Below are 26,189 nucleotides of genomic sequence, written 5' to 3' on the forward strand. Positions count from 1 at the left end.
CTTCAGGATTTGTGAGTGAGGAGGCAGTGTTACCTTTCATAGGCCTCACTGGAGAGAGACTGTTCCAAGTGGAAACACAGAATTTTTTTTTTTATCCTCTAGAAAACAATTATATATTTTTTTAATTACATTTTTATTAATTTATTCATATTACATCTCGATTGTTAGCCCTTCCCCTGTTTCCTACAAGAAGAACTTTATGACAGGCAGATCTGGGTCCTGGGGTCCTCCTCAAACTAAGGCACCAGCCAAGGAGAATATAGGCAGTAAACTTTGAACCCCTACCAAGACCTAGCCGATGAACATGATACTCTCCACCATTGAGTGGAGAGTGAGATCTGACTCTCACAGGAACTCTGGTGCCCCTTTTCTGACCACGTCCCCTGGATGGGGAGGCCGGCCTGGTGGCACTCAGAGGAAGGATAGCTAGTTACCAAGAAGAGACTCGATATTCTAAGAGCACATATAGGGGGAGGAGGTCTCCCTCAATCACAGGGAGAGGGAAGAAGGAGGGAAGTGGGAGGGAGGGAGGAATAGGAGGAAACACAGGATTTAATTTGAGAGGATTATGTGGTCTCCAAATGAAAACATCCATTGAGAAGCTGGCTATAGATTCAGAGCACAAAACCTTACCTCTACTTCTGCAAATCAACAACATATTATATGGCATTAAAATCTGAGAGAGAGAGAGAGAGAGAGAGAGAGAGAGAGAGAGAGAGAGAGAGAGAGAGAGAGAGAGAGAGAGCTCTGAGTCTTAGAGGAAGTTTATACTGAATCAGTGTGCAAAGAACCGGCATGTTTATACTGTCAATCTTACTGTGTGAATCTGTTTGTATTTTGAAGTACAAGATCTCTGGAGGTAAGCCTGTCTTCTGTGTTCTGGTTGGTGCCTTTCTGTGACCCACGGTAGGAGAAATGTGACACACTATTGCCTCCAGGGTCAGAGGACGACAAGAGACTTACCAACCCTCTGGTTGTGGTTCTGGGTCCAGTTAGTTGGGACATCTGGGTCTTTTCCATCTCTTCCCCAACTTTATTGGTTGTTCTATCCATGATGGTCTTTCCATGTCTGCTACTTTGTGTCTATAATTTTGTTCAGTTTGATTGTTGCTAAATGTTTCATATTTCGGGAAATGGGCCAAACTTCATCTACTGGCCATTCATACCTTGACTTAGTCTTAATTCATGTCAAAGATTTTTTAAAAAAAGGCAGCTAAATCAGGATGACAAAAGCCCAGTACTGTTGGTATAGCCTTGCTCCTTGCCTGGATCAGGCTGGGGGCAAAGCCAGGATGTTTCATTGCTGTGATGGGACCAAAACCAGTGGCTATCCCCTTACAGCCTTGCTGTTCAATGAGAATTGGATTCATTAGGTAGGAATGTGCTCCTTTCTCGAAATTATAGCTGGAGGAAATAAGGAAAACTTTGTCTGTCTATTTTAAATGTATAAATGTATGTGGCCACTATATGTTTGTTACCGATTACTCTTAAGTGAATGAGTTTATTGTATTGTATATGTTTTCATTATAGAATGTTGACTTATAAGGTATTGGGAATGGTTAAAAATCTGTAACATCTGTTTAAAAAAAAAAGTGTTAGCCTAAAACTTGTAATTCACTCTCTTTTGGTTTGGAAGAGCCTTCTTTTTCTTTTTTCTTTTTTTTTTCTTTTTTCTTTTTTATTAATTTATTCTTGTTACATCTCAATGTTTATCCCATCCCTTGTATCCTCCCATTCCTCCCTCCCTCCCATTTTCCCATTATTCCCCTCCCCTATGACTGGTCCTGAGGGGGATTACCTCCCCCTCTATATGCTCATAGAGTATCAAGTCTCTTCTTGGTAACCTGCTGTCCTTCCTCTGAGTGCCACCAGGTCTCCCCTTCCAGGGGACATGGTCAAATATGAGGCACCAGAGTTTGTATGAAAGTCATACCCCACTCTCTACTCAACTGTGGAGAATGTTCTGTCCATTGGCTAGATCTGGGTAGGGGTTTAAAGTTTATCGCCTGTATTGTCCTTGGCTGGTGCCTTAGTTTGAGTGGGACCCTTGGGCCCAGAAAGACTCAAATGGTATATACTCACTTATATCTGCATACTAGCCAAAGGGGCATGTCCCATGAAAGCCTTCACTTACCAGGAACTGGGACAGAGGGGAGGACATCCTATTAGGACTCTAGATGAGAGAAGCATGGGAGAATAGCAAAGTAGAAGGATTCACAGGGTCCTAGAAACCTACAAGTAGAACATTATGATAGGAAGAGCCTTTTTGGAAGGAGCCCCAGGTAAGAGATAACGATCCTCTCTGGGCCTGCAAGAACAGCACAGAAGCAGCTGGCATGGCATAGATAAAACAATATCTAGGAAAGAGAGCTAAGGAGACTTCTGGGGTTTGGAGTAGCTCAAGAGAAAGCTAGACTATCTGGGTGGAGTGACACAGATAAAAAGTGATTTATAAAGAGCTAGTAGTTTATTTGTAGAATCAGGTTTGTAAATAGATATAGTGTATATAGTTCAGAAAATAAAGTTATCTGGCTGAGCTAGCTGATTTTTACTTCAGTTTACATCTCCAGTGTCTTTATTGGTATAAATATTAGGTGGTTTTTCCTTAATCTATTTATTTACTTTACATGACGATCGGAGCTTGCCCTGCCTCCCCTCCTCCGAGTCTTTCCCTCTCACCTTCCCTCCTCCTATGCCCCCATCCCTTCCTCCTCGGAGAAGGAGAGTTTTACCATGGATATCAACCCGCCTTGTCATTTTAAGTTGTAATATGGTTGGGCGCATCTTCTTCTATTGAGGCTGGACAGGCCATCTAGTTAGGGGAAAGGGATTCAAAAACAAAACAAAACAAAAATCCAAAAACAAATAAACAACCCCCCCAAAAAAGCTCCCAAAACAAATAAAACTTGTAACTCAGCATTGGAGCTGTTCTCAGCAGCAAAACTTGGCATGAGCCAACCAAGGATTAAGGTCTCCAAAGATACTTTTAAATTGAGATAAGAATTTTTATATAATTCCTATCCTGTCACAATCTGGTTTATAAAAGATAGGACTTAAAACAATGCTTGTTTAATGGAGAATCGAAGCTGTACCGCCATACAGCCATATTTAAGAGTGTATCTTGCTGGCATCCTAACTTTATGCATAAGAGTAATCTACTTGGCATTGATTTTAAATTGTTTACAGTGTTAAAACCAGGTTTTGACTTCTACAAATTATGTTTGTGCTCTGTGTCTTCATTCTTGAAAAAAAAACCGATACTTTATTTTGATATTGCAAAGACACTTATATTGAGCAGTTTTAAACTTTGAGTTTTGTTGTTTTACAGAAAATTAAAAACTAGATATTTTAAAAAACAGTTTTTAAAGTGTTTAAATTTAGGGGCTCCAAGTACTCGCAGTCTCTGAACAGCAGGACAGGAGTGAGAGTAGAGAGACAACATCTGTTTCCAGGTTAGATGAGAGGCCAAGATCAGTGAAACTCGCAGGTACAACCTCCGGTCACCCAGCTAAACCTGGGGAAACTCCTGGGCTCCTGCCCGTGTACGTCAGCCTCAGGCCACATACCTTCTGTGGATAACTTCCAGGCACCACAGAGGCTCATAGCTTCAAACTCGGACCATCACATGAATGTCTGGTATCAGGGCACACAGCTCCAACCTCGGGCTTCCCAACTGAGTGAGCACAGTGTCTGGGCAGTGGGACCACATTAGCCTTAGAGCAAGAAAGCCAGTAGCTGGGCAGCTGACTCTAGGACTTCCCTTGGTAAGAGGAGGATCCACAGGCTCCCGAGGAGCCCACTTGGTCCCCAGGAACATACATGTAAGAAGAGCCCCGGGGAAGACCCTGAGAACCGCCCACCAGTCTGAAGCCAATCTGAAGAGGCCCCCTACAGGAACTAGCTTCCTGCTCAGGGCTTTTCTGCTCCCCTCCCCCCACCCACCTAAACTCCAGCGGGCAACAATATCTACCAGCTAACACATGGACATCATGGACATCCGGATGACTAAAGGCCAGTGTAAAAACACGATCAATAAAAACTAACGGCAAACAGTCTTGTATCCCCTAACACAACTGAACCTCAAGAAAATGACATTAAATCTATGCTTATAAAAATGGTAATAGAAGACACAAACGAAACGCTTAAAGAAATGCAAGAAGGTACAAGCAAACAGTTTGAGGCCTTTAGAGAGGAAATGAATAAACCACTAAAAGAATTCCAGGAAAATACATACAAACAGGTGAAGGAATTGAACAAATCATTAAAGAAACAGAGGAAAATACAGTCAGGTGAAAAAGTTCAGGCAGAGCCCTGGCAAACGGTGAGGCATTGGCGCTGCCTTGTCCAGTGGTTAGCAACACCGCGGTCCAGGTAGTTACTCATTGTCTTCTTGGAGACGTTGGTGTCACTGCTATGATCTGAAAGTCTCTGTCATATAAAATTATCTTAAATGCCATATTCAACAACTTCTGACAGCTTTGAGGGCTAGTATTCATCAATCATATCTGGGTTAAATAATCCTTGTCTGTTTTTAGTTATTTGTTTTAGGCCATACCTCAAAATATATACAAGAGGCTAAACTAGGCTTATTTCTGTAATTAATTACAATAGTCATTTAGTTTGACTATAAGCATATTTCTGAAGACATTAAAGAAATTATTTATAAAGCAACTGACTTAATTTGCACTTCTTAATTATCCTTATTACTTTTCAATAAGTTATTAGTTTTTATAAAACTAGGACTTTATGTTCCATCCCTCTTAGGTTTAGCCTTAAAATAATGACTTGATGGATTGATTTACGCTCCTAAATACTTTATTATCATTCAACACTTGGAAGGGCAATACATATTCTCGAAATATGATTTGGATTGTGACTTTTGTCAAGGATTCAAGGACATATTATGGTCCTCTCAAACACAGGCATGCCACGAGACAAGTGGAGAACATACCCAGAATATATTTCAATGAAGTTGCACTGCTTTATTATTGGAATTGTTTGTATGTTCATGCTGAATATTAAAACAAGTGCAACCCAAAGAAAAAACCACACACCAATTTTGTTTTAAAAGAACCAGTATTTATTAAGAAATTATGTGCTGAATGTGCCTATAGCTAGTGGGGATTGTCTCTCCCATTTCCGCTGCACAAGACAATAGCAGAGAGTATTTGGAAAATACAGTGCTTGGGAATGGGGGATTGTGAGAACTAGGAGATGAGATGGAGGGGTGTGTGCACTAACTGAAACTTTTGGATCCCAGTACAAGACAATATCTTTCTCTTCAATCTACTTCTCATCTGTGTGAGTACTGAAAACTGTCCACAGAATCTCAGTCAGACTCAAGTAATAGGTGATGATAGGATCATTTCAGCTCACTAGAGCCAAGCATGCTCACGGGTCAAACCAAAGTCCTTAAACTGTTGCACCACTTCTGAAATAACCGCATTCGTCATTAATAAAACGGTGCTTATCAAGGGCAGAAATATAGCTTTTCAAATAGTTTTCCTCATGGTCTAAGGTACTTTATAAATTAGAATTAAATTATAAAAACTAGCATACAATGTATATTTTTCCTTATGACATTGTTGGAAACAAGCTTTAAATGGGGAGTTGCAACACCACGTGACTGTGTGATCAACAATGACACATGCTAATCATAAAAATAGCTTTTACAAATATACATTTGTATACAGTGTCTCTTTCATCACTCATTAATGCCCTTCACAATCTGAGACTAAAAAAAAAAAAAAAAAAAAAACTAAGCAGAAGGAAAAAGACATTTACAATGTAAATGATAAAACAACAATTATATAGCTTGTAACACAGAAGAAATGTCCATATAACTGGGGATTTTACATAAACTGAATCGGAGATGCTTCTATGATGAAACCATCTTGCTCTCCTTTCTCCACATGTCACAGTTTCTCTTTTCTTCTTTTGCATTATTGTACACTACTTCAGATCACTTTATCTGTAGAAACTAAGAAAGGAACAATTATTTTTTAAAATGCAGGAATTTATGTGTAATTGTTTTTAGCATGCGTTGTTACAAGTTAGATCTGAAGAAGAAGTTAAAAAGAAAACTAAAGAAATAACTAAAACTTTAGGCTATGTATTAAGACAGCATTTTTATTAATTCTTTGGGAGTTGTAGGCATGAAAATAATGCAGTTTAATCATATTCACCCCTTTCTCCTCCACTAATTCTTCCCATGCCTACCCTATCCCAACCTTCCTCCCCTCCCTCTCATAACCTATAAAGTATTATCTGTGCCCATATACTGATGGGTATGGGACTATTCACCAAAGCATCTAAGATGCAAATTCTAAGAATATACTAATCAAGAAACATTGATTAGAAGAGAGCTACAATCTTCATTGGACCCACATATGTAAATATGTATTTGATCAAAACCATATAAGTGTGCAATATTGAAATATCATTTGTAATACATACTTTCAAAGGATAGTGTATTGGGATACTACTAATAAGTAATCAATGTGAAGAACTTTACACAAATAAATTATGTGGAACTTCAGAAATGACACAATTGGAAAGAAATGTTATAAAATTTATAGATACATTGTTGGAATCAGTGACTCATACTGAATGTATATCTGGGATCTGTATGCTAATTTCATACTAGAAAATAAATGTTGCTGTGAAGTTATTTGGGATGGCTTACTGAGGGTTCAATCTACAACATGCAAACTGAAACAGGTTTTTTTTTTTTATTGATCAGGTCAACTAATATTTCTTTTAATTTTAAAATATTGAACTAATAACTGATTTGAAATGCCTTCTAATGTGTAACTAATCTTAATTTTAGGTCATTTAAAAATAATTGTAGTTAAAGAGCCAATAAAAAAGTGTTTCTGTTAATTGTTGAGGTGTTCCAAAGGGACCCTTCATATATTGAAAACTTATTTCAAAATAATTGTGCCAATTTTACACTTTTGTCAAACCAAACCAAATGAAACCAAAAAAGTTACTGTTCCCCCACAAACTTCAAATGTCTTGGACTAGATGGAAAAATAATATATGTGTCATCGGCCAAAAACGTGAAATCAAGGACAAGACTAAGAGCAACTGGTGGTGCTGGCTGCCCTGGCTGAACTCAGTGACCTGGGCAGTAGTTTCTCTTCCTTATCCTACTCATCCTTTATGCTAAGAAGGAACGCCAATCACATGAAATGCCATCCTCCTTAGTAAATGCATACTTTTAATTATACAGACTTCAACTACGTATAAAATAATTATTGGAATGTCAGCCATACTGTTAATACTTTTACATTGAGAAAACAATCTATGAAAGTTTGTTCCCTTAAATACTTGATGTAGTGTAATGGTCTTGTGGCCATATTATTTAGGACATACACTGAAAATCTGATTGAGTCACAGCGTTTTAGGCTTTGGTTTTGTTTTGCTTTCTGAAATCTTACTATGAATATTCTGTTGGAAATTTAAGAAAGCTAAGTCATACTGAAATGTTTAATATATTAGGTGCGAAGACCTTTTTCATTAAAAAAAGACTACTGGCCAAAACAGAAAAAGTGCCTATAAATAAGATACCAAATATACTAAATTACAATTTACATTTAAAATGTTTGAACATCAAATCATTAGTCAAGGATTCTTACAAGTGCTTTATGGAGTTTACGTATTTGGATGTATTATTGTAAAAATATGCATTACAATTTTGACTTTTCAACTTCAGTAAATTTTACTTAACTATAACTTAGCTTAACTATGAATAAAACTTGCATCTGTATAACAATATCAACATAGGAATATGTCAAAATGTGCTTTGATACTGTATTTCTTTTCATTCTTTTTTTCTTTTCTCCTGTTATTTCTCCTTACTCAACCTATACTATATACTTCTTAAACATACACTTAAAAACTAAAACATTATTCAATAGTGTTCAGCTGATTATAGGCTGTACTTCTGTGTAGAGAAAGATTCAATTAGATTACAAAGCACAACATTCTGAACTCATGCTTCAAAATCACATAGAGTTGTTAGTGTGGAGTAAAGGAAGCTGTGTTCATAAATGCAAGTTCATACCAAAATAATCTATCATTGTGAAATATAATACCTTAAGCAATGAAATTAACCCACAGATGACTGGGAAGGTGTGGAAATCAGGCATTGTAGTACTGTAGTCTCATTGTTAATACTTGAGTAGAGGAAGGCACTAAGGCACCTGAAAGGACTGTATTCACACTTTTTCTCCAAAGCATGCACTAATAATTTTCTTATTATGAAGTAAAAGTGTTGAAATTACTATTGCACCCGTGATTGTAAAGATTTCAGTGTATTTCTCCAAGTTACGTTCATGACACGTTTAGAATATCCACACATTATCCTGCACATTTCAGAAGTAATGGAATACCTAGAAATTATATACACTTACCCAAAACTCACACTGCCTACAAGACATGCAGGGATAAAGATAGAATAGATAGGGCAGAAATTGAGGAAATGACCAACCAATGCCTGGCTCAACTCAAGACCCATGCCATTGAAGAGAGCCAATCCCTGACACTGTTAACAATACTCTGCTATGCTTGCAGACAGGAGCCTATCATAATCGTCTTCTGAGAGGCTCCACTCATCAGGGCTCTGAAACAGGTACTGAGACTCACAGCCAAACATTGGACAACGTATTAGAAACCTAGTGGAAAAGCAGGAAGAAGGATAAAAGGACCTAGAGGTGGCAAGGGTTCCACAAGAAGACTGACAGAGCCCACTAACCAGGGCCCAGAGGTGGCTATGGGGTCTGAAACACCAATCAAAGACAATGCCATGACTGGACGTAGGTTGTCTACATAGATGTAGCTGATGGGCAACTCAGGCTTCACGTGGGTCCTCTAGTGTGGGAAGCAGGGGATATCTCTGACATGGATTCTGTTGCTTGCTTTTTAATCACTTCCCCCTGAAGGGACTGCCTTCCCAGACCACAGGAGAAGAGGATGAACTCAGTCCTGATGCAACTTGATGCTCTGGGGTGAGTGGGCAAGGGAACTTCTCTTTTCTGAAGAATAGGGGAGGACAAGGTAGAGGTGCTGGGGGCGGGTATTGCCATAAGGTTATTATGTAATTCAAATGCTAATTTCTGTATCCCCATATCTTGTTATAGGCCTTATTCTGAGAATCTCCTGCTCCCCAGTTGTTCCCTTGCATGTCAATAAATTAGCTTACAGCCAGTCACTGAGCAGAAGAGAGAATAGGGCTGGACTTCCTGCCAGCAAGGGCAAAGAGGAGCTAGAAGAGGAAGTAGGGGTCTCAGCCACAGGTAGAGAAACTGTAGAGATGAAGAAGACTCATCTGGACCAAAGAAAGAACTAAAATGCAAGGAACTTGGGGATTTTGGCAAAGATGGAGTCAAGATAACATAGAGGAATAAGAACAGACTAAAACTGCTCAAGATTGTGTTGTAAAGCTTTATAAACAAATATAAAAGAGTCTCAATTATTTGTGTGATAGGCAGGTTAAGAAATAAACTAAGAGAAACAAACATAGTTTAATAAAAATAATCCTCAACAGGGAGGAGAGAAGGTAGGGGGCTATGACTAGGATGTAAAGAAAATAAATAAATAAATAAATAAGAAATAATAGGAAATCTCCATTTATTAAAGAGAAAACTAGCAGGCTGTAGACCATTGACCATCTATTATCCTTAGTACACTTTTAAAATTTTCTTCCTTTGTTCTTTAGTTATAAACAATTTTATTAAATGCTGATTTTAGGAGGAAGAAAATAGGGCCTGGAAATAATTTACTAAAGTTTTCTTTCCATAAAGCTATAAAGCCTATGTCTCGTATAAAACAAAAACTTTACTTAGTGATATGATGTTATTACCCAGATAAAAACATGACATGAATATAAATGTTCTTATCATCAAACAATGAAAAATATATTCTCAAAGATTCCATAGAATTTCTAATGTGAGAAAGGCTTCCTTTTGGCTTCTAAAGTCCTGGGGAAAAGGAGCAATCTGTGAGATTTCAGATGCTTTAAAACAGTCATTTACAAAATTGGTTTGTTTAGTATAATTGTGCTCTCTTGTGAATAGTGGGTAATTTATCTCCTTGGTGTATGGAAGCTTGAATGGTTTTAAAACGAATTTGCTTGGTGATGAATGTTTTATCAATGCTCATTTACTCGCATTTCTGAAAACAACATAGGGAGGCACTTACATGGGACTAGACTCTTTTCCTTCTACCTGACAAAGGTAAAGAAGATACCATAAATCCCAGGACAAGTTTGCTTTCTTTTAAACCCCTGTATTCATATAAGTGCAATTAAAGAGGTAAAGCAAAATGTGAAAATAAATACAACTTATTTACAGTTTACAAAAAAATAATACTTTTATAGAGGTTTTATAATTTATCATTTATCAGAAATGTTTATCTTTCTAAATTGGGATGTTTAACTCATAAGAAATCAGAGAATTTTGATATCACATATCATTTGTGCAGTATCTTCAAAAGAAAAAATGGCGAAGAAAATAATACTAAACACATACATAACCGTAATACCAAATCAATATTGTTCACATTACTAATGTCTAATTACTTTGACATGCATCTGTTTATGAGTCTTCTGATTATAGGGTGCTTTAATACACTTCTCATTACACATGAGATAAAATTTATTTCATGTTTTTAATAACATCTCACGAACTATATTTGGTATTAGTCAAATATATCAATAAACTTTTGGGACCAAATTTTATTTTTACTTTTAGACCCAAGAATCACTTCATGTAATTGAATAAAAGTCAAGTTGACAAATAACATTAATGAACAGCCAAAAATGAAGGTACATAGGACGCCATATAGTTCTCGGAATTGAACAGACTAGGTCCTGTAGCTAATGACCACTGAGCTTGTCTGACAAGGAACAACACCACAACCTGAAGAGTGGTAGCCAGTGAAAACATGGAAGTGAGCAGTTTAGTTTGTCTACTCAGTCTTTAGTTTTAATCATCATATGTATGTGATCAAGGTAAACTATGAACTCTTCAAAGGCAGTGGGCTTGCAGGCATTTGAGACATGGCTAAAATTCAACCAATGCTTATTCTATCAGACAAAGAAAAGGGATATTGATCAGAAAAACAGGAGAGTTTTGGAAGGAAACTTGGTTGTGTCCACCCAGGAACTATCCACAAAGGTGTCCTAGTAGTAGACATGAGCCTGGCCTTGGACAAGCGTGCTGCTACAGATAGGTACAGCAGTAGCCCACGCATACTCAAGCACAGCCAACTCCACTTTAAATCCATGTTTTGAAAAAGAATATCTAACCCTAATGTCTAAATTTTATAAACTGGAAGAGAGTGCTTAGGCCAGAGACGTGGCATGTTTAGTTAACAGACTGACAGCAAAATCAGGAACAGACATGGGTTCATATATATACATGATTCATATTGCATCTCAATTGTTATCCCATCCCTTGTATCTCCCATTCCTCCCTCCCTCCCTCCCGCTTTCCCCCTACTCCTCTCCCCTATGACTGTGACTAAGGGGGACCTCCTCCCCCTGTATATGCTCATAGGGTATCAAGTCTCTTCTTGGTAAAAAATATGGAACGCTTCATGAATTTGCATGTCATCCTTGCACAGGGGCCATGCTAATCTCTGTATCATTCCAGCTTTAGTATATGTGCTGCCGAAGTGAACACCAGCCATGGTTTTAGGCTGCTCTGTGGTAGTTCCCACTACTGTGACCTCTGAGTAACATCCACATAATGCCAGAAACATTTACCAACATCGTTTCTTCAGTTTCGTGGGATTTGCTACATGGTTGGTTAGTTTTTAAAAGCCAACCATTGCTTTTAAATTTGCAGCAAGGCTGAACTATCACAGGAGAATGGCATGGTGGAGGATAGCCACTCAACTCTTGGAACTTGAGGAGCAGAGATAGAGGGGCAGAGACAGGCTCTACCGTTTAACAGCGTGCCCAGTTACTACAACCAGACCCCACCTCTTGATCACTCATTCAGCTACTAACCTATGAATGCATCCCTGAAATCCACTTATCTTTTGGGATTATCACTTGCTGGGGATTAAGCCTTCAATAGAATTGCCTTCTAATGAAATATATCTCATCAGAAATTGAACACAATTGCTAACTAAGTAGCTAATTACCATTTGACAAAGATATTGGTACTTAAATTCTCTGGGTCTGTAAGACTAGTCTCAGACTGTGGCCTGTGGAGAAAAGTCATAAAACTGTAGACCTGCCTGTCTGCTATTTGATACTGTCTGGATTTATAAAATTTGCTTTATGTATTTCCCAAAACCCGATGAAAACATTTTTAAAAATCATGGCAATGTGCATGGGTTTTATTGAAATTGAACAGAGTGAAAAGCTGTATAACTTTATTTTTAAATAGATGAGTGAGATATTAATATCCAAAGAGTTTGAAGGACAAACCTAAGAAGTTGCTAGAAGCCCTGTAAAGAATCAGGAACCTGAGTGCTTTCAGGAATCCCTAGCATTACTTCTGTTCATTAAATCTACTAAGCACTAGAGCTGTCAAGTGATCTTTAGATTGCTAGATTCTGATTTACCTGTTCCAGGACAAATCAAGGATCGAGATTCCTCGACTTTTCATAACTTTATCTGGGCACCGCAGTCCTTGAGACCTGCTCCACTTCGCTGTTGGGAGGTAGTCCTTTGGGCACCGCCCATCGTAACTGTTCTTTCCCACGGGCCATGTCTTGCAATTAGTCATTTTACTGACAGTCTTTTGAAAAAACTAGGTACCTCATTTCGGTAGGGCATCCTCTATTCCTGAATTATAATTTGTCTCTCTCTGAACTGCTTACAACACGCTGAACAGTGGGTTTCCTAACATCACGTTCTGTCTCTGTGATGTGCCATACAGCATGCAGGATCTACCTGGCCTTCCATTTTGGATGTAGGTTTTGACTTGGAACTTAAGGAATGAGATCAGTCATCCTGTCCAAAAGCATTAAAGGTCTTTATTTGACACAGTGACTAAAATATAACCAACGCTGATTAAATCAGATGAAGAAAGAAGGTATTGATCAGAAAAACAGGAGAATCTTGGACGGAAACATGATTGCATCTACCCAAGAACTGTCCACAAAGGTGTGTTAGTCTAGTCTGTCCAGTAACAAGCATGTTACTACAGATGAATATATCAGAGGCCCAAGAATATTCATATAATAATATAAAATGATTCATACTGATTTAAATACAATTAGCTAGAAGACCTCTATTATTCATGGTATTTTATTACCTCAAGAGTCTCTTGACAACTCCTAGAAACTATCTGATTTTTTTTCTGGCTATGTGGCTTTGGAGGATAGCCTGATTATTTGAAGAAAATTCAAAATCTTCTGTGCTAACTATAAATACTGGAAAAACTGAGCTTCCATGATATGATAACTGCAGCGCTTCTTGACAAGCCATGGTCCATGGTTTGGTTTATTTATTTATTTATTTTTTTAATCACACTTGGCCCACTGTGCTCAGGGTGTGTTGGCCCACTGTGCTCAGGGTGTGTTGGCTCATTGCTCAGGGTGTGTTGGCCCACTATGCTCAGGGTGTGTTGGCCCACTGTGCTCAGGGTGTGTTGGCCCACTGGGTTCAGGGTGTGTTGGCCCACTGTGCTCAGGGTGTGTTGGCTCATTGCTCAGGGTGTGTTGGCCCACTGTGCTCAGGGTGTGTTGGCCCACTGTGCTCAGGGTGTGTTGGCTTATTGCTCAGGGTGTGTTGGCCCACTGTGCTCAGGGTGTGTTGGCCCACTGTGCTCAGGGTGTGTTGGCCCACTGTGCTCAGGGTGTGTTGGCCCACTGTGCTCAGGGTGTGTTGGTAAACTGAGCTCAATGTGTTGTGTGAGCTTGAAGATGTTCAGGAAGTGAAGCTATCGGTGGGCCCTGAGGACACCCAGCTGAAGGGTCTGGTGGTAGTTTTCACGGCAGCCTGAGGTAACTCATGGAATTACCTCAATTACAACCCATGGAAAGGGCTGTCATGGAAAGGACAACTATTTCACAGTTGGTTTGTCTGCTTGTTTCACCATCTGCTGTAGCTCTCCTATAGCACCTACCCCAAGGCCTTTGCCAGATCTCGGACACTGAGGATCAGAGGCGAGGCCCTAGAACCTTCTGAACGGTGAGCTAGATACATTTGTAGTGGTGCTGAGCAAGCATATATTGTTTCCCCAATATCAAGTGGGAAATTACACAGGAAGACAACTGAGAGAGGTAGACATCTAATGAGAACATCATTCAGCATTTCTCTGGGCAGGAAGTATAGGTCTACAGGACTGAGCTCTGTATGCCCCATCTGGTATGTAACCAACTTACTAGAGTATACAAGATATTGTTAGGGACAGAACTGTGTTGGAAATCCAGGTTTATGTTCAGGCTAAACACAGGCTCCTCTGTTATATGCAGTCAGGTTTTGAAATAGCCTAAGTATATAGTCAACTCAAGTGCCAGTAAAGGTTAAATGGATAAACAGTATTCACTACATATATTTAATGAAATTGTCTTAGCATTAAAAAAAAAATGAAGAAAATCCTCTGGGCTAGTGTGACGGCTGAACAGGTAAAGCAGTTGCCACACAAGCCTGACAAATTGATTTTGATCCCTGGAACCTACATAAAAGCAGAAAGAGAAAACCAGCTCTGGAAATTTGTTCTGTGACCTCTACCCATGCCCTGCTGTGGCACAAGAACACACATCATACATATTTGCAGTGATAATAAATTTAAAATATATGCAATACGCAATGTATGACTGTCAAAAATTAAATTTCACTAAAATTTTAAGCTAAGGGTATATGGTAAAAACAAAAAAACAAACCAAAAGAAGGAAGGAAACCCTATAATTGGTGCCAATGTGGGTGATTCTGGGAAACACTAGTTCAAGTGAAACAAGGCCAGGCCACAATGATGAACCCTGCAAGTTCTTTCTAGTGTGCTGTACTGGCTGGTTTTGTGTCAACTTGACACAAGCTTGGGTCATCAACCTGAGAAGGAGCCTCAGTTAAGGAAATTCCTCCATGAGATCCATCTGTGATAGATTTTCTCGATTAGTGATAATTGGGGGAAGGCCCAGCCACTGCTGGTGGTGCCTCCCCTGGGCTGGTGGTCCTGTGATCTATTAGAAAGCAGGCTGAGTCAACCATGGGAAGCGAGCCAGCAAACAGCACCCTCCACGGCCTCTGCAGCAGCTCCTGCCTCCATGCTTGTGTTGCTTGGTTTTAAGCCTCGTTTTGAACCATGTATATGTAGTTGTAACTTCTCAGTATAGGACACAATCAAATATAAAGCACTGAATGGTTTAGTGAGAAAAGTACTTTCCCAATGCTCTGTGTTCTTTTTACATTGCATTAGGGAGGACAGGGATATGTGTGCTGATCTTCCCACTCCTCAGTATTGTCCACTGGCTTTTATACTGAGGCCAGGGGAGGAGCAAGAACACAGACTTTTACCAAAATACACTGCCCAAAATTTGAAAAGTTTTGTCTTCTCAATATGTTTATTTTTAATATGTTGTTAGTACGTATTTAAATAGATTCTTACCTTTTCTTTTATTTTTTTCATTTATTGTAATTACATTTACTTTTTTAAAAATGATATAGCAAAACTGTTATTCACAGGAAACTGGGAAACAAAATCACAACTAAAATGAGTACTTTCCATCTGGTGCCTGCCCTACCCCTCCCTCCAAGCCCCCACAGATCCTTCATTTGATGGGGTCGTGGTACATGCATGGAGTGGGGTGGGCGGATCCGGTGTTCCTTGCACAGAAAATAGTCCTCTCAGGTCTAGCTGCTCCCCTCCATACTGACCTCTTTCCTAGTCTCGTCTATCTTCCACACACTAGAAAGAAGGGATTCTGATACATGAGGATTTCCCCCAAATTCTCTGAGAAATCCGTGACTGAATCAGCACTGCTGCCAAGGTCTTCTTCATCTGCTCATCTTTGTCCAGCTTGGCAAGCCTGGCCTGGCAGGGAGGAGTGCTCACTGTTGGGAGGGCTGGAGAGTCAGGAGGAGTCAGGAGGGTATCAGAGAGATTGTGTCCCCAGGTGCAAGGGTGTACTGGGCACCTCCCCTTTGGGCAGAAACAGTAGGGAGAGGAGAGAACCAGTGATGGGTATGTGTATTTTCACCTGGGCCAGGTCTCCAAGCCTTTTTCTCCTGGGCTCCCTACCCCACGGCCTCCTGGCTCTCATGTCTCTGGTACTCAATGGGAGACCGCAATGCATTGAGAAAGTCACGTTGGCTTTCCAGGATCCGTGCCACTTGCTTGATCCACGCCTGGTTGACTGCAGGATCTGCAGCCCGTGGGATGTAGTGCTGGATCCCAGTTATATTTACCTTTAGGAAAAAATTAATAAGCCAATATTTTTCAAAGCATTAAATGGAGAAGAAGAGAGGCCTCAGTTGGCAAAGTAATTGGCACATAAGCATGTACACCTGAGTTTGGATCTTCAGTTTTCATGGTAAAAAGGTACGTGCAGTATAGGTGTGTCCATGCCTATACTCTCAGGCAAGAAGTTCCAGGGTCCTTGATGGTTAAGCTAGCAGAGTCAGTGACTGCCAGGCTTACAGAGAGACACTGTCTCAAAAATCAATGTAGAGAGAAATGAATGGACATGCCTAACTTCTAACCTCCATGTTCATGTATACATACGTACAGCATGTGAACAGATATAGACATATTCCATACACACACACACACACACACACACACACACACACACACACACACACAAGTGCATATGCTCACTGGCAGAGTCACAAAAGCATTAAGTAAAATTAATACCAATGGTATATAGATATAGCAATATTAAAATTTAAATTAATTGAATTTGTACACTATTAATGTATCTAAGGCTGCTAGATAGTCTGGCTTCTATAAAATCTTTATTCTGCATTTTAATAGAGGCATGATTTTGAGCAATTTACTTGACTTTCTAAAATCAGTCATTTAGTAAATACAAACTCTCTGAAATTATTTTACTCATAGGATGATATAAATAAAATTTCCCACATTGGGAGTTGAACATTTTTTCTTCCTCTCTCTGTGTCTTCTTCAAAGTGTGCACTGAGAAGTGAACTCAGAGCCTTTACAATCTCTATCTCTGAGCTACATTCCGAGTCTTTGTATGTTTGTGCTTCGTTTCTACCTTCCTTGTCTCCAGGTCTCAGAGGTTGCCCAGGCTAGCTCTCAAGTTGCGATCCTCCCGCCTGAGCTCTGTACTAAGGGATATGATAAGCCTGTGACACCAGGTATTGGTTCTCCATCTCAGCCTGTCCTGTAGCCTGTGGTCGTTGTGCACAAGCATTCTAAAGATGGAGAGGTTTAGGGAAGGACCTTGGCTGAGCTAGCTGGAGGTGCCACATGACTCCAACCCTTGGACGTTAAGCAGACACACAGCTTCCACTGTCTGAGTGATCCTTGGCGGTGCAGGTGTACGGAGCAGAAGGGGAGCGCAGACATGCCTCTTCGCACTGAGAATTTTGACTGCAGACAAACTCTGTACCACTGAGTGAAGGCATACTTTTTCGGATTCAACGTCTAGAACATGGAAATGATTCTAAAAGGTGAGAACCCTTCTACATGATAAATCTTTTTTTCCATTGTGATATTATCTGTAGAAATGCATAAAACTGGGAGAGGAAGGCAAAGCAGTTTCCTTTCTTTAAATTTCTGAATTAATGAAATGTTTCAAATCTGTTCTCATTTCCTCTGCCACAGATGACTGGAGTAGTTGAGCAGGTACGGTATTAGTCTCCATAGGAAATCCTGTTGTTAATGACTTTTCAGTCTGCCCAACTAGCAAACTGCCTTTGGCTCATTCATTTTCTTTATGATTGTAAGAGGTTTTTTTTTTTAACATATTATTTTCAATATAATTTAGATAGTCAGGGGGGAAAACCCTGTGTGTTGCTGCCTATGGAATGGATCCTCAACACTTGGGAGATTTTTAAAACTTGACAAATATTAATTTGGCAGACCAAGTATTTAGTCTACTATCTCCAATGACTGTAGAGGCAGTTAAAGATCAACATTTATAAGTAACTAACTGTCCCTGAAATGTCTATTTTCTTATCCCTAAATACAATGTTGGGATTTTTTTGTGTGTGATTTGAGTATATTTTATTTAAGGCATTACATGAATAAATTGTTTGATATACTAAGAAATAGCTTTTTCTATATCTATATAGAGTAATTTACTTGTAAAATTGTGAGTTTAAGATAAAATAAAATGTATTAACTAAATGTTATTATAGATCTAGTATTGTAAGTAATACTGCAATATTGTAAGAAAAGCAATGCTATTGTGGAGAAATGGAATAAGAAAATGATGATAATATTCTTAAAGTTAGTACTCACATAATACTAGAGTCAGGAAGTTCTACAAATATGTAACTGTGGCAAGAATACACCATGTACCATTTAAGAGAACGAAGGGAAGTGTTTCTATATACATACTTGATATATCAATCAGCTGAAGATACGCGAGAGTTTGGAGCCTTGTATGTTTTTGCTAGGAACACAAAGTAGTGTGTCCATTCTCCAAAATAGTGCGGCACATTGCTACAGAGTGAAACGGCATCTGCCTAATGGTGCCCTGGGTCCCTTCCTGTGCATTTACTCAGAAGAACTGAAAGTAGTGTTTCCTCAATATTGTTCATTGCAGCTTATTTCACAACTTCCCAGAATTGTCTAAAAAGTACATGTCTACTGATAGATGACTGTATTTCTTAAAAAGTGATATATATGTCCAGTGGAATATTGCTGAGGCATAAATGAAGATGGTTTGGTTTTTATTAACCCGCACAGTTTAACCATGAAGTCATCAGGCTAAATGGGGGAAAAAAAGGCACAGAAAAGCAAATATGGCTTGACTCCACTTATATGAATCCTATGAAATACCCAGATTCAGAAAATCAAAGAAGTGTTGACTTCAGGCCTATAGGAGAGTAAAACAGAGTTGTTAACCAAAGATAAATTCTAGAGTTCTTTTGTGCAAAAATGACTATTCAACAGGAGCACGCTGCTCTTTAAACAGGGCAGAGCATATACCTGCCTCACTGTGCACAGTTCTCTATTTTAAACACTGAAGAGTTAAAAGATCCCAAGAAGAATGGACAGATTATGCTCAATGTGACAGAATGAACACAGGTCTCATTAGAAACCACAAAATGAACGTAGAAAATGTATGGTATGTATTTCATGTCTCTGAATGGTATTTCCACAGTAATGGTTCTATTTTTAAAAATGTCTTTAATCAAAACAATTTGGGAAATCCTTACCATAGTCTTTTGCCATAAACTCTAGGTAATTCTAGTTGAAATGATCTTTTAAAAGGCGAATGAAGCATATCTGCAGCTCTCAGGCAATGGGAAGTTATTTTCTTCTCACAAGTGACTGACAGAAACATGGACACATTTTCAAAATATATATATTAAGTTTGCAATTTAAACTACAAGCAAGGGTTCGTGTATTTTGAAGTTATTTTGTTATAGAAATAAAATTATTTCAGTTGGTGCTATCATGGATAGTGGCTGGTGTTCAAATTATACACAGCTGCTGATGAACACTGTAGAAGAAACAGCATCTCAAAGCAGCATTGTTTTTTAATCTAGATTCCTCCTAGACATTTAGAAAGCACAGGTCTATTGGTATGGTAGCAAAACTTAAATTCCCAAGATAGTTCTATATATTCTTTTAAAATGATAATTTATGTATGTATTTGATGTGTATGTGTGTGCTTGCGCAAGTTCGTGTGCCAGAGCTGTCGCGAGTCAGAAGCACACACTGGATTCCAGGGTCAGATTCCTGTGAGCCACGTGTGACTGCTGGGAGTGGAACCCATGTCCTCTGGTTAAAATGTCAGGTCTGTCATGGTTGAGCTATCTCTTGACCTCCCATAGCATTTCTTTCTTTCAAAGTAGATTTTCTTATCATACAATATATTATGATGGCAGTTTACACTCCCTCTAACCCTCCCAGTTTCCCTCCATTTCCCTGCTCCCTCCTGTCCTCGTATAGTCCTTTTCTGTCGTACACCTAAGAAACTATAATAAAATGAAATGCAATGAGCTAAATTAAAAACAAACAAATTGGAGTATGGCAAAACAACCACACCTGAAAAGAGGTTAAAAGCTAGGTATGGTGGCACTTGCCTGTAATCCCAGCACTGAGGGAAGCAGATGCAGGCAGATCTCTATGAGTTCAAGGCCAGCCTGGTTGACAAAGCAAGGCCTGGACAGCCAGGGCTATCTGAAGAAACCTTGTCTCAAAAACAAAAATAAAAACAAAAACAAAATGAAACAAAGCAAAAAAAAAAAAAAAACAAAACAAAAACAAACAAAAAAGATTAATTAGAAAGGAGGACAAAGCCATAAAAAATGCATATAAAAGCAGAGGCACACACATTTGAACACAGAAGAATCCTATAAAAACCCAAAGCTTTTTCTTTTTTTTTTTTTATTCCCTGCCTTTTGCTGCAATCACAGTGGTAATCAAACATAGTACTTCACCAATACATTTCTATGCAATGACTGATTAAAATGTATTGTTTAGTATCTAGACTTTATTGTTATAATTATTTCTTAGGTTATTCAAATTTCTAACACCTATCACTTTCACATAATTTTGTAACCTCATTTAAGTGGCAAATTCAATGGATTGATCTTTTATAGGCCGTTCCTTTCATTCGATTATCTGAAAAACCTGCAAAAATTAACAGACATCCTGTAGCAGTTTTCTCAGAGACTGACGCATCCCCTCCTGCAGGGAAACATCTTTATTTTTAAAATTTTTTATTATTATAATTTATTCACGCTACATCCCGACTGTAATCCCCTCGCTCTTGCTCTTATCTTCCTGTTCTCTCCCTTCCACCATTTTCCGTTCTGTTCTCCTCCCCTAGACCTCTGACAGGTGGGGTCCTCCTACCAGCTGACTTAATTTTGGATTACCACTCATTTACAAGGAATGTTAGATCCTTTCTGTCTTCTTTTTCTGTTGTTCCCCAGGCACAGAAACTTGAAAATGATTAAAATATTTCGTTTCATTTGGTCTTGTATTCACAATTCATTACTGGCCCCCGAGTATATTAGAGGCAGATTGAAATTTTTCACATCTCCACTGGTCTTTTCCTCTCTCTGTTCCCACAGATTCAATCCTCTGCAACAGAACACCAGCGGCAACCTTGCTTCATCCCTGCCCATGTCTCCTGGGGATACCATAGACAACACCCATCTAACCTGCTTCCACTCTTTGCTATATCCCATCTCCCAACCCCAACATGTACTCCCTGCTAAGCCTTTCAGAAAACCAGGTAGGCTGCCCTCAGACCTTCTCTTCTCTCTCTGTTTCTCCAGACCCAATCTTCTAGGCTGGTCCTTAGCACTGCAGCAGCATACCATCTGCAGCCTACCCTCATCCGTGATCGCAGCACACCATCTGCAGCCTACCCTCATCCGTGATCGCAGCACACCATCTGCAGCCTACCCTCATCCGTGATCGCAGCACACCATCTGCAGCCTACCCTCATCCGTGATCGCAGCACACCATCTGCAGCCTAACCCTCATCCGTGATTGCAGCACACCATCTGCAGCCTAACCCTCATCCATGATCACAGCACACTATCTGCAGCCTACCCTCATCCGTGATTGCAGCACACCATCTGCAATCTACCCTCATCCGTGATCACAGCACCACCATCTGCAGCCTACCCTCATCCATGATCACAGCACACCATCTGCAGCCTAACCCTCATCCGTGATCGCAGCACACCATCTGCAGCCTAACCCTCATCCGTGATTGCAGCACACCATCTGCAATCTACCCTCATCCGTGATCACAGCACACCATCTGCAGCCTACCCTCATCCGTGATCACAGCACACTATCTGCAGCCTACCCTCATCCGTGATTGCAGCACACCATCTGCAATCTACCCTCATCCGTGATCACAGCACACCATCTGCAGCCTACCCTCATCCGTGATCACAGCACACCATCTGCAGCCTACCCTCATCCGTGATCACAGCACACCATCTGCAGTCTACCCTCATCCGTGATCGCAGCATACCATCTGCAGCCTAACCCTCATCCGTGATTGCAGCACACCATCTGCAGTCTACCCTCATCAGTGATCACAGCACACCATCTGCAGCCTACCCTCATCCGTGATCACAGCACACCATCTGCAGTCTACCCTCATCAGTGATCACAGCATACCATCTGCAGCCTACCCTCATCCGTGATCACAGCACACCATCTGCAATCTACCCTCATCCGTGATCACAGCACACCATCTGCAGCCTAACCCTCATCCGTGATCACAGCACACCATCTGCAATCTACCCTCATCCGTGATCACAGCACACCATCTGCAGCCTACCCTCATCTGTGATCACAGTACACCATCTGCAGCCTACCCTCATCCATGATCACAGCACACCATCTGCAGCCTAACCCTCATCCGTGATCGCAGCACACCATCTGCAATCTACCCTCATCCGTGATCACAGCACACCATCTGCAGCCTACCCTCATCCGTGATCACAGCACACCATCTGCAGCCTACCCTCATCCGTGATCGCAGCACACCATCTGCAGCCTAACCCTCATCCGTGATCACAGCACACCATCTGCAGTCTACCCTCATCCGTGATCACAGCACACTATCTGCAATCTACCCTCATCCATGATCACAGCACACCATCTGCAGTCTACCCTCATCAGTGATCACAGCACACCATCTGCAGCCTAACCCTCATCCGTGATTGCAGCACACCATCTGCAATCTACCCTCATCCGTGATCACAGCACACCATCTGCAGCCTACCCTCATCCGTGATCACAGCACACCATCTGCAGCCTACCCTCATCCGTGATCGCAGCACACCATCTGCAGCCTAACCCTCATCCGTGATCACAGCACACCATCTGCAGTCTACCCTCATCCGTGATCACAGCACACTATCTGCAATCTACCCTCATCCATGATCACAGCACACCATTTGCAGCCTACCCTCAACCGTGATCGCAGCACACCATCTGCAGCCTAACCCTCATCCCTGATCACAGCACACCATCTGCAGTCTACCCTCATCTGTGATCACATCTTCTTGGGATCGTACAGGCCATTCCCTCCTACGCTCCCTTCTGCCACTTGTTCCTTTGAGACTCCCTGCCTCAACTCCAGCAGATATTCCCTACTAACCCAAGGGCTGCTTCTCCTGAGGCATTAAGTAGGTGAAGGCAGACCCACATTTCTACTACTGCTCTTGAGAGCCAGAACCAAAGTATCACCCCCAGCTCTAAAGCTGGAAACCTCATGTGATCTCCTCTTCCTCTCTGACTCCATCTTCAAGCGGCCACAAACACCTTCCCCTCCAACCTTTCTTCCTCATATCAGCCCAGTTACCAAGCCTTGAGCACCAACAGTCATCCCTGTGAACACACCAGCTGAACAGGCCCAGAAAAGAGACAACACCCAGCCATAACACTGTCCGAAAATCCACAGGGGAAGCAGAAACCAAGAGAAAAAACCCAAAGCACCTATCTAACAAACACAAATCCAGAAATCAGCACCTTTTTCCCTTCAGTTATTCTAGTCCCTGATGCTAAGACACCAGTTTCAAAGCACAACCAACAACAGCAGCCAGGACAGTATGTCTCCAGGAGAACCCAGCTATTGACCATACTGAAGCGAAAGAAAAAGACCTTAAAACAGCTTTAAGGGATATGATAGAGAGTTTTAAAGAGGAAACAAATAAATGCCATAAATCATGGTTCTCGACCTCCCTAATGCTGCAGTCCTTTAACACAGCTCCTCATGTGGTGGTGACCCTCAACCATAAAATCAGTTTTGTTTCTACTTCATAACTGTAATTTTCCTCCTAGTATGAATCATTGACACAGGAATTAACTTTCTGAACAGAACTCTGATAGTACAGGAATTAAAATCAACAATTAATAGATGGAACCTCATGAAACTAAAAAGCTTCTGTAAGGTAAAGGATGCCTTCATTCAGACAAAAGTGGCAGCCTACAGAACGAGAAAAGATTTCTACCAACTCTGCATCCAACAGAGGACTAATTTTCAAAATACATGAAGAACTCAAGCAACTAGATAATTCAAATAAAAAGTAAGTAACAGGTCTGAAGAGAGAATTCTTAATAGGAGAATCTCAAATGGCAGAGTAATGCTTGAAGAAATGTTCACCGTTCTTAGCCATAAGGACAATATAAACCAAAACTACTTTGATATTTCATCTTACATTGCCAGAAGGTTTAAGAACAATAACACAAATGAGCGCATATGCTGGCAAGGTTGTGGAGTAACGGGGACACTCCTCCACTGCTGGTGGGAGTGCAAACTTGTACAGCCACTATGGAAATCAATATGGTGTTTCTCAGAAAGGTGGTAATAAATTTACCTCAAGACACAGCTATACCACTATTGGGCATATACCGAAAGGACCCTTTATCCAATTCAAGGACACTTAAACTTGTTCATTTGGGCCTCATTCATAATAGCCAGAAACTAGAAATAAAGTAGATGTCGTCCAAAAGAATGGATAAAGATAGTGTGATTTAGTCACACAATGGAGTATTGCTCAGTGGTTGTAAAACACAATGGCATCATGTACTTTTCATGCAAGTTCATGGAACTATAAAAAAAAAATCTCCTGAGTGTGGTGACCCAGGCCCAGCAAGATAAATATGTCATGTATTTACTAATAAGTGCATATTAGCCATTGAGTAAATGATAACCACGCTGCAATTCATAGATCCAAGGAGCTTAGGTAAAGAAAAGTCCAGGGCCAACACAGGAACCTCCCTGGGAGGAGGTGTGTGAGGAACCCCTAGGAGAGAGGTGGGTGGAGGGAAACAGTGTGTGCAAGGCAGTTGGAATTGGTGGGAGCATTTCAGGGCGGGTGTAGAAACCAAGTGCTGTGGAAACTTCCTGGAATCTATGAATTTGACTCTAATGAAGACTCCTAGTACTGGGGATAAGCAGTCTCACCTGGCCTCACTCTTGTACCCACCCAGACAAAGCTTCCAATGGAAGGAACTGTGATGCATTGAATTGAGCTGTTGGCCAAGAGGGGGTTCCATGCAAATCCCCATATAATCTGGGCTGATGCTAAGACAAATGTTTACTCTGTGAAAACTGTCAGCAGCGGCCCTATTTGCTGAGAACATCTCACTGAACACGGAGAACTCAAGCTGATGCTTACATGGAGCTTTCACTCCTAAGTTCTAGTCTCTTTGATGCAGGAAGGTACTGTGTAGGTCACTGAGAGAGAAACATCAACACCAACCCAGCCATAAAACCTTTCTGTCCTGACTACAAAATATGCTAGGGCAATGGTGACACAGAGCATGAGGCCCACACCAGAAAAAGGAGCCCATGATGGACACTGCTTGGGTAACCAAGAACCAGAGACTAGATAGCCCAGAGAACTAGGGTAAATCAAAATACTACTAAGCTAATACTAAATTAACTAATTAATTAAAAAGAAAAGAAAATGGCCAGGTCAGGGGGCCTTGACCCTAAAGTCCATTGAAAAAAAAAAACATGAATCTGAACCTTTTGTTCTTTTATCTGTAGTACACATCAAAGCATTTTCCTTTTTCATCTGGGCATGCTTTAGTTTGAATTTTCTAGAATCTATTTTTGTGTACACTTGTGTTCTTTCATGTGTCTGTGTTCTCTGTACTTTTTGCCTTTGAGAATCAGGAGTTAGAGGCAGGTTTATTTTCTGGCTTGCTTAGTTAAAATTCAGATTACTTCTGGTTTGCATTTTTATCACTCATGGGAGACAATTCTACAGCAGCAGTGAAAAGGAGTGGAACAGAGTCAAGACTACCTTCCAGGACTTGCTTTGAAATCTCCCATTTCCCCTACAGTGTCTTCAAGAGGAAGGCTGTCTGTTGCACGAATGTCCTTGGGAATGTTATAAAAAAAAAAACAACAAAACCTGTTTGCTTCTATGTTTGTGTAATAATCCCCTAAGTCACAGAGAGAGCGCATATCGAGTAGTAGTCAGAACACAATCTAATCACAACTGACAGTAAAATATGCTTAAAATGATCATAACAGTATGTGGAGGATTGAGGACAGTTTCTCTTTATATTTCTCTACCAAGTACTTATTAACAC

The 26,189-nt window shown here is 40.3% G+C and overlaps 1 protein-coding gene and 1 non-coding gene across 7 annotated transcripts in view; both read right to left on the bottom strand.

Annotated features, from left to right (window-relative positions):
- Positions 1-5,838: 5,838 nt before the first annotated feature.
- The window catches only part of Ralyl (RALY RNA binding protein like), a 675,570-nt gene continuing 655,219 nt past the window's right edge, over positions 5,839-26,189 (bottom strand). For all 6 annotated transcript variants that reach the window (XM_051139878.1, XM_051139880.1, XM_051139877.1 and 3 more), the window contains one exon: positions 5,839-5,980. In XM_051139878.1, coding sequence (XP_050995835.1) covers positions 5,963-5,980 — 18 coding nt within the window. In that variant the 3' untranslated portion in view covers positions 5,839-5,962. The remainder of the gene's footprint in view (positions 5,981-26,189) is intronic.
- On the bottom strand, positions 11,584-11,687 carry LOC127183810 (U6 spliceosomal RNA). Its single transcript, XR_007830064.1, has one exon. It is a non-coding gene; the product is annotated as a U6 spliceosomal RNA (small nuclear RNA).

The sequence above is a fragment of the Acomys russatus genome, chromosome 31 (assembly GCF_903995435.1).
Source record: "Acomys russatus chromosome 31, mAcoRus1.1, whole genome shotgun sequence".
Taxonomy (NCBI): domain Eukaryota; kingdom Metazoa; phylum Chordata; class Mammalia; order Rodentia; family Muridae; genus Acomys; species Acomys russatus.